The 10000-nt window shown below is 51.4% G+C and overlaps 1 protein-coding gene across 1 annotated transcript in view; it reads right to left on the bottom strand.

The window, feature by feature from the left end:
• ncf4 (neutrophil cytosolic factor 4) overlaps positions 1-10000 on the bottom strand; it is a 56163-nt gene that overhangs the window by 28793 nt on the left and 17370 nt on the right. Inside the window, exons 4-5 of the mRNA XM_083634932.1 lie at positions 7472-7542; positions 2546-2673 (exon numbers count right to left, since the gene is read on the bottom strand). Of these exons, the coding sequence (XP_083491058.1) occupies positions 2546-2673; positions 7472-7542 (199 nt within the window). The remainder of the gene's footprint in view (positions 1-2545; positions 2674-7471; positions 7543-10000) is intronic.

The raw sequence follows: 10000 nt of genomic DNA, 5'->3' as shown, positions 1-10000 counted from the left end.
AGTTAACTGTAACAAACACCAGTGCAGAAAGCGGCAGCTAGATAACAGCGTCGATGCAAAATGCATTGTTTTGTTGTTCATTTGGATTCATTTGGCGGACTTACCGTTGACGAATGGTCGGAAGAAGAGGTCAACAAACAGGCTGCTGGTTTCCACACCGGTGTTTGCAGTTAAAGGAGGAGAGGGACGGTGACTTATCGTCAGACTGAAACATACTGCCTGTGCCTGCCCGAGATGAACGAGGGTTGAGAGGCGGGCCATAGCGTGTCTGTCGATGGTTCGATTTGACAGTTGGCCAATCCTGGCGTGTTCCGCCCCCAAATTGAGCGTGTTTCCGGCGCTAAGCGAGCGGGTCCCGGGAGGCGAGAGTACTACCTGCCCACCGGTAAATACAATACGTAATTACGCTACGTTACGTTAACATTATTCCCGGAATGCGAGGTTAACAAGCCAGTTACATGTCATTGCATTCTTAGACATTACTGTTTGTTCTAGTTTGTGTGTTACATACTTATTGGCCAAGTTATTAGGTAGTTTATGGGCTTGAAATTCTGCTAGGTTACAGGCACTATAGGCGGCCATCTTGCCTGCAGAAGTTTGGCCGCTGCTGTTGTCTGCTGAACAGACGGGCCGGTGGAGTGATATTTTAGTGATGAGGCCGTTCTTAAATCGATGATTTAAGAATGGCTAGGCGTGCTGTTATGCTCAATTAAGAACGGTCGTTGACCAATCAGATTGCTTGGTCGGAACTATATGTTGTATAATGAACGATTTATGCATCCAAGCTGATTTACCAAGACAGACATCCTAATTGAATAGTGCAAGAGATGGTTACATCAGATCCCTGTATTGCTAAATTGTTTCTTTTGAGCTGTTTCAACAGCAGAAGTAGCATACATAGCAAGCCTGAATACGTCACTAAAAGCAGCAGGGCAACACTCTACATCAGGCGGCAGAAACAAAGAAAGAAACAAAAAAGAACACTTTTCTACTCTTGCCTCCATGTCAATTTCAGCTGTATAACTGAGTTGTCGGTCTGAATGTCCTTCGCCACTCATTATACAGAGCTTAGAGCAGTTGTCTCGGCTGAAAGCTCAGTAATGAAAATTGCATGGGTCACGAAGTGTGCCAAAGTTCAATCGTTTCCCCGCTTACAGTACCACAAACCATTAAAGAGATCATTACTTTCTGGCTTTTGTAAAATTGCATGGATCAGAGAGTGCCAACGGTCTCTCTTTTGGCTCTTACCATCAACTTTGGCATTTTTGTCTTGACTGTACTAGGACAAAGTGGGGAAAGTGAAGGGGATGACATGCAACAATTTGGACGTTGTGTCTCCATCACATGTGTGTTACACCACCGATCCACCGCAGGATGCCTCCTCTCTCCCACTTTACTCTCTCACTTTAATATAACTTGCAGAAGAGGAACGGGGCCTGATTGAGAAGGCAAAGACTGATCAGGAGAAAATATATTGAGAACTAGACCGAGGATTCAGGAGCTAATAAAGTAATAAACAAGTATTAAAGTATATTAGCAGATTGCATCATAGTGTTATAGTAGATTCATAGAAAAACAAGCATTCCCACTTGTTACAGCTACATACTGTATTTATAGATACATACAAGCAAATGGATATTTGCAAATACTTGCAGTGTGCAATTCACGATACTGTTTTACATCGCTGACAGTTGGCTAACATATTGAATGTTAAATGTTGAATGATAAAATACTAATGGTGTTGAGATGTTATTTACGATGATTTCAAAACACTAGTTTGTAGTAATCTACGAGTTTTCCCACTAATGTGTAACTGGCTGTTGTTGTTGTTGTTTGTTTCTGTTTCTGTGCGTCTGCCGGGGGGAACTGAAGTTACACTGAGGACTATTAGTCTGGACAATCATTAATGCAAATCCAATAGTTGGAGCATTTCGGGGTTTTATGCTTTTGGGGGAATTAATTTGCTTCCTCTACTCCAGACCAGAATAATCCATTGCAGAAAATTAAGTCAATCAATTATGAATAGGGTGTCAGAAGCAGTCCTCAAATGCAAAATGCAGGGGAAGTCACACTCCTTTGTGCTGCTAGTGTACGCAGGCCTGACAAGATGCAACACACGTCAGACCATACAGCCTAGGACCATAAGTAACCCTCGAAGATCCCTGTGTGCACAAATAGCCCCTACAGTAGGCTTAGGCTACATCACCTGCAAGCTCAGATTGCTTCAGATTTCAGACTGATCCACCCTCATACCTTAAAACCTCTTTATTACTGAAGTGACTCTGATCTGATCGGAGGTTCTACAATGGAAACCCTCTGCCTTGCTGTCTGTGCCATTCTGAACGGACAAGCTATCATTTGCGGGAGCTGGTGTTGCAAAGTATTAGTGAGTTTGACTCCATCTTGATTTGCATAAATGAAAAGTGCAACAATGTTTTATTGCTTGACCACTTCTTACGCAGTTAGTGAGTAGTAGCATGATCTGATTTGATCATTTCGATGTCTGTGCTTGTTAGCAATAGCTTTAGCATTAGCGAGGTCTTACACTTTGCGAGTGGGTGGGCGGAGGCGCCTGAGGGCCCGCGGTCGCTGCTGGGTGTCCTGCTCCGTCTGGTAGAAGAACATCCTGAGAGCCTCGTCCAGCAGCGCCCATATTGGCAGACACAGCAACCTCTGGGAAAGAGAGAGAGAGGAGGGGGGGTAAGGTGGAGAGAGCGATCAAAGAAAGGGAGAGATGGAAGAGGGAGGGGTGAGAGGAACGTGAGAGGGATAATGATGATAATAATTGATTGGATTTATATATCACTTTAAAAGGCAGTCAAAGCGCTTCACATACTCAGTGTGTGTTTGTTTGTTTGTGTGTGTGTGTGTGTGCATGCGTGCATGCGTGCGTGCGTGCGTGTGTGTGTGGCTGGGGGGCTTGGGGGCTCTGCTCGTCCATGTGTAGCACCCACCTGGGTGATGCACAGCAGCCAGTTTGCACCAGAACGCATCAGCTATCACAGTGGAGAGTAGAGGACTGAATGTGCCAATTAGATATCGAGGGATGATTAAGTAACCATGATTATAAATGAAGTCCTGTGTGGGAATTTAGCCAGGGCACCGGGGTTACACCCCACAGAGCACCGGGGTTACACCCCACAGAGCACTGGGGTTACACCCCACAGAGCACCGGGGTTACACCCCACAGAGCACTGGGGTTACACCCCACAGAGCACCGGGGTTACACCCCACAGAGCACTGGAGTTACACCCCACAGAGCACTGGGGTTACACCCCACAGAGGACCGGGGTTACACCCCACATAACACCGGGGTTACACCCCACAGAGCACTGCGGTTACACCCCACAGAGCACCGGGGTTACACCCCACAGAGCACTGCGGTTACACCCCACAGAGCACTGCGGTTACACCCCACATAGCACTGGGGTTACACCCCACAGAGCACTGGGGTTACACCCCACATAACACCGGGGTTACACCCCACAGAGCACTGGGGTTACACCCCACAGGGCACTGCGGTTACACCCCACAGAGCACTGGGGTTACACCCCACAGAGCACTGGGGTTACACCCCACAGGGCACCGGGGTTACACCCCACAGGGCACTGCGGTTACACCCCACAGAGCACTGGGGTTACACCCCACAGAGCACTGGGGTTACACCCCACATAACACCGGGGTTACACCCCACAGAGCACTGGGGTTACACCCCACATAACACCGGGGTTACACCCCACAGAGCACTGGGGTTACACCCCACAGGGCACTGCGGTTACACCCCACAGAGCACCGGGGTTACACCCCCCAGAGCACCGAGGGTTACACCCCACAGAGCACTGCGGTTACACCCCACAGAGCACCGGGGTTACACCCCACAGAGCACTGCGGTTACACCCCACAGAGCACCGGGGTTACACCCCACAGAGCACTGCGGTTACACCCCACAGAGCACCGGGGTCACACCCCACAGAGCACTGGGGTTACACCCCACATGGCATTGGGGTTACACCCCCCAGAGCACTGCGGTTACACCCCTACTCTTCCGATGGGATCTTTAATGACCACAGAGGACCTCGGTTTAACGTCTCATCCGAAGGACGGTGCTCACTCGCAGGACAGAGTCCCCGTCTCTGCCCTGGGGCATGGGATGGGGATATTATTAATGAGACCAGAGGGAAGAGCACCTCCTACTGGTCCTCCAGCACCACTTCCGGCACCACGGTTTCCCATCCCAGGACTAACCAGAGTCAGCCCTGCTTAGCTTCCCCCCAGCAAGCCAGCGATGTAATGCAGGAGCCACGGTGCTGGAATGATGGAGTGGAGAGAGAGAGGGATGGAAAGCAGAGAGAGAGAGGAGAAAGGAGTGATGGAGAAAGGAAAGGAAAGGAAAGGAAGGGAAAGGAAAGGAAAGGAAAGGAAAGGAAAGGAAAGGAAAGGAAAGGAAAGGAAAGGAAAGGAAAGGAAAGGAAAGGAAAGGAAAGGATGGAAAGGGGAGAGAGGGACATTTGTAGGGGAAGACAGAGGGGGAGAAATGTGTAGAGGGAGGACAGATGAAATGGACAGAGAGTAGAGAGTGGACGGTTGGAGGGAAGCGACGAAAGAATGGTGGAAGGAGAGCGGGAGCGTGGTGGAAGAGCAGAAGGAGATAAGTGAGAGGGGTGGAGAGAGCATGTGAAAGGACGTGACATCACAGAGAGAAGGATTACGAGCGAAGGCGAGATAAGTGTGGCAAAGTGAGAAGCACGTAGGCTGTGACGGGAAAGAGAAGTGAGTGAGTGAGAGAGTGAGTGGGAGAGAGAGAGAGAGAGAGAGAGACAGAGAGAGAGAAGCAGATCATGTTTTGAGCGATGGCGCAACACTGAAATGTGTCAAAAAGTCCCACAACTACAGTCGGTGAGACACAGGGCAGAGACATGGTGTAGGCGCAGGGCAGAGGCACAGGGCAGAGACACGGTGTAGGCACAGGGCAGAGGCACAGGGCAGAGACATGGTGTAGGCACAGGGCAGAGGCACAGGGCAGAGACACGGTGTAGGCACAGGGCAGAGGCACAGGGCAGAGACACGGTGTAGGCACAGGGCAGAGGCACAGGGCAGAGACACGGTGTAGGCACAGGGCAGAGGCACAGGGCAGAGACACGGTGTAGGCACAGGGCAGAGGCACAGGGCAGAGACACGGTGTAGGCACAGGGCAGAGGCATGGTGTAGGCACAGGGCAGAGGCATGGTGTAGGCACAGGGCAGAGGCACAGGGCAGACACGGTGTAGGCACAGGGCAGAGACATGGTGTAGACACAGGGCAGACACGGTGAAGGCACAGGGCAGAGACATGGTGTAGACACAGGGCAGACACGGTGTAGGCACAGGGCAGAGACATGGTGTAGTCACAGGGCAGAGGCATGGTGTAGGCACAGGGCAGAGACATGGTGTAGACACAGGGCAGACACGGTGTAGGCACAGGGCAGAGACATGGTGTAGTCACAGGGCAGAGGCATGGTGTAGGCACAGGGCAGAGACATGGTGTAGGCACAGGGCAGACACGGTGTAGGCACAGGGCAGAGACATGGTGTAGGCACAGGGCACGGTGTAGACACAGGGCAGAGGCACGGTGTAGACACAGGGCAGAGACATGGTGTAGGCACAGGGCAGAGGCACGGTGTAGGCACAGGGCAGAGGCACAGGGCAGAGACATGGTGTAGGCACAGGGCAGAGACATGGTGTAGGCACAGGGCAGAGGCACAGGGCAGAGACATGGTGTAGGCACAGGGCAGAGGCACGGTGTAGGCACAGGGCAGAGACATGGTGTAGGCACAGGGCAGAGGCACAGGGCAGAGACATGGTGTAGGCACAGGGCAGAGGCATGGTGTAGGCACAGGGCAGAGACATGGTGTAGGCACAGGGCAGAGACATGGTGTAGGCACAGGGCAGAGACACAGGGCAGAGGCATGGTGTAGGCACAGGGCAGAGACACAGGGCAGAGGCATGGTGTAGGCACAGGGCAGATACATGGTGTAGGCACAGGGCAGATACATGGTGTAGGCACAGGGCAGAGGCACATGGCAGAGGCATGGTGTAGGCACAGGGCAGAGACATGGTGTAGGCACAGGGCAGAGACATGGTGTAGGCACAGGGCAGAGACATGGTGTAGGCACAGGGCAGAGGCACAGGGCAGAGGCACGGTGTAGGCACAGGGCAGAGACATGGTGTAGGCACAGGGCAGAGGCACAGGGCAGAGGCATGGTGTAGGCACAGGGCAGAGACATGGTGTAGGCACAGGGCAGAGGCACAGGGCAGAGGCATGGTGTAGGCACAGGGCAGATACATGGTGTAGGCACAGGGCAGAGGCACAGGGCAGAGACATGGTGTAGGCACAGGGCAGAGGCATGGTGTAGGCACAGGGCAGAGACATGGTGTAGGCACAGGGCAGAGACATGGTGTAGGCACAGGGCAAAGGCATGGTGTAGGCACAGGGCAGAGGCACAGGGCAGAGACATGGTGTAGGCACAGGGCAGAGGCACGGTGTAGGCACAGGGCAGAGGCACAGGGCAGAGACATGGTGTAGGCACAGGGCAGAGACATGGTGTAGGCACAGGGCAAAGGCATGGTGTAGGCACAGGGCAGAGGCACAGGGCAGAGGCATGGTGTAGGCACAGGGCAGAGACATGGTGTAGGCACAGGGCAGAGACACGGTGTAGTCACAGGGCAGAGGCACGGTGTAGGCAAAGGGCAGAGACACGGTGTAGTCACAGGGCAGAGGCACGGTGTAGGCACAGGGCAGAGACATGGTGTAGTCACAGGGCAGAGACATGGTGTAGGCACAGGGCAGAGACATGGTGTAGGCACAGGGCAGAGACATGGTGTAGGCACAGGGCAGAGACATGGTGTAGGCACAGGGCAGAGACACGGTGTAGGCACAGGGCAGAGACATGGTGTAGGCACAGGGCAGAGACACGGTGTAGTCACAGGGCAGAGACATGGTGTAGGCACAGGGCAGAGACATGGTGTAGGCACAGGGCAGAGACACGGTGTAGGCACAGGGCAGAGACATGGTGTAGGCACAGGGCAGAGACATGGTGTAGGCACAGGGCAGAGACATGGTGTAGGCACAGGGCAGAGACACGGTGTAGGCACAGGGCAGAGACACGGTGTAGTCACAGGGCAGAGACATGGTGTAGGCACAGGGCAGAGACATGGTGTAGGCACAGGGCAGAGGCACGGTGTAGTCACAGGGCAGAGACACGGTGTAGTCACAGGGCAGAGACACGGTGTAGGCACAGGGCAGCGCGGAGAGAGGAGAGCACCAGCACCTACGTGTTGCTGCATCCATGCACCCCGTTGCTGAAGCCTCCCGGCCACCTACAACATCCTTCAGCCCACACTGAGATGTAGGCTACCGAGCCGCACAGTGCAGGGCCAAGCCATCCCTTCATACTACTGTCAATAAAAGATGGTGGGAAACTAAGATGGCCTACCTTCATGTATGTGTTGAGTTCGGGAATTCTGCTTTCTGCAATCTCCTTTTTGTTGCCGAGGAACTTTTTTCCTAAGGGGAGAGACACATTTCTGCCGTGAAAAAAGCTGCCGATGTGAACTCGCTGCATCAAGAGAGATTGAAGTGGTTGATTTTAGACCTGTTCTCTTGAATCCCTCCAACTTACTTTTCTACTATTCCTACTTGCAAAGACAGACCTTTCTAAGAAGGAAAGAAAGAAAGAAAGAAAGAAAGAAAGAAAGAAAGAAAGAAAGAAAGAAAGAAAGAAAGAAAGAAAGAAAGAAAGAAAGAAAGATTTTGAAAAGGCTACAAATATAAACTCATTGCATCAAGCGAGATTGAGTTTTAGACCTAGATTCAGTTCTCTTGGGGCTGGAATACACCCAAGTGGCTTTTCTACCGTTTCCACTTGCAAAAAGGGACACACATTTTCACCATGAGAAAAGCTGCCGATATGAACTCAGTAAAAAGTGCATGAAGACATTGATTTTAGACCTGGCTTCAGCTCTCTTGGAGCACACGCACACACACACACACACACACACACACACACACACACACACACACACACACACACACACACACACACACACACACACACACACACACACACACAGACACAGACACAGACACACACACACACAGACACACACACGCACGCACGCACATGCGCACACACACACACACACACACACACACACACACACACACACACACACACACACACTTGACATCCATGTCAAATGTCAGCTCTCTGCTCCTGCCATCCTGTATTTCGAAATGTGCTCATTCGGTCATTAAGCTGTGCATTCGGCAATTAATCTGCCCTAATTATTAAAAAATCCCGCTCGGGTTAGGTCACCTGCAGGGGGTGCTCTTTACACTTGCTGAAAGATTCAGCGCGATCGCACGTATATAATGGCATAGCTGTGGCCGAACACAAACCTGCTCACTCACTCACTCACTCACTCACTCACTCACTCACTCACTCACTCACACACACAGACAGACACACAGACACTTTGCATTGTTATTATAGGATGTATAAAAACACAGAATATTGTGGCAACATGCTGTCATTAACATACCGCATTGATAAGAGAGACACTTGTGTTGTCCCAAACTAGACAAAGGCTTCTGTTGAAAACAACACATGCGTTATGAGAGTGCAGACTTATGGCCCGTCATCTCTAATGCGTCACAAACTCCAGTCCAAAGTGACGAGGCACTGTGCAGACTCCTAATGTTCTAAATCAGGCCGCTCAACCATCCAGCTACGGCCATCTAACACTGCTGTTAAATCACATTTAGCACATCTTAACTCATTGAGTGCCAGCCACTTTTGGAGAACGGATGCTCCCAGTGCCAGAGTTTCAGAGCGTTTTCAGTGATTTCTCGAGGCCCACAGAATATTGTGTGATATTACTATGTAAACACTGAACACGCACAAAGAACGATGAGACTCTATTCTATCATCTGCAAAAAAAAGTTTATTGATCCCATTTTCCGTTCTTTAGTTATGAGCCGGAGAAGATAGGCTGTTTTGAGCAAAAAGACACTTTTCAAATTAGAAGCTGAGTTATTCCGCCTTTTGTGAAATGCAGCATTTCAAGCACATTCACTGAGTGATCTGGTGGGCATCGGATATTCTGGCTTGCGTTTGTCAATCCTGTCCTGCTGCCTGGGTCTGTCTGGGTGTTGCGCGCTGCTCTGCGTGCCCCCCCCCCCCCCCCCCCGCCCCGCCCCGCCCCGCCTCGCCTCGCCTCGCCTCAACTGCACACTCCTCCTCCTGTCTGTGGTGGCTCTCTGCTGAGTTTGCTGTGCGCACAGTGAAGGGACATCGACATCCTGCTTTTTTACAGCGTTCCGCGTGTGTTTGTCACCGGCAACGATGCTTCCAGTTGAGAATATAATAACAACTCCACGGTGTGGATGTGCGGATGTGCTGTCCGGCTCAATTGTGGGAGCAGATTGGCTGCTGCAGGCACAGCTGCAGTAACGTGCTTCAGCATATCGATGCATACGGATGCGATGCGATTTCCGTTTCCATAACGACTTCTTCTTTGTTTTTTCCTTGCCTTTCTGTTATGTGGAGAGCACTGTCGCCACCTAAGGGTTCTGTAAAATAGGTTAGACACATCCAATAGCTATAATATTTGTACATCAGAGGCAGAAGGCTTTGATCGACGCCCCACCGTCAAAAAACGCAATTGACGAACATGTCCGTCCTTGGCACTCTACGTTACTATTTGAAATGACGAACATGTCCGTCCTTGGCACTCAATGAGTTAATGAGCCTCAGGCAGAATATATGCCTCTCTGCGCTCTCATCTTTTCTCTTGTCTCACTCCCACAGTCCCACAGTCACTCCCCGGCACAATAACTCACCCGCTGACACTCCTACAGTCACTCCCCGGCACAATAACTCACCCACTGACACTCCCACAGTCACTCTCCAGCACAATAACTCACCCACTGACACTCCCACAGTCACTCCCCAGCATGATAA

Source organism: Poromitra crassiceps (assembly GCF_964638095.1).
Source record: "Poromitra crassiceps genome assembly, chromosome: 4".
NCBI classification, from domain to species: domain Eukaryota; kingdom Metazoa; phylum Chordata; class Actinopteri; order Beryciformes; family Melamphaidae; genus Poromitra; species Poromitra crassiceps.
This window is presented reverse-complemented; position numbering and strand designations above follow the sequence as displayed.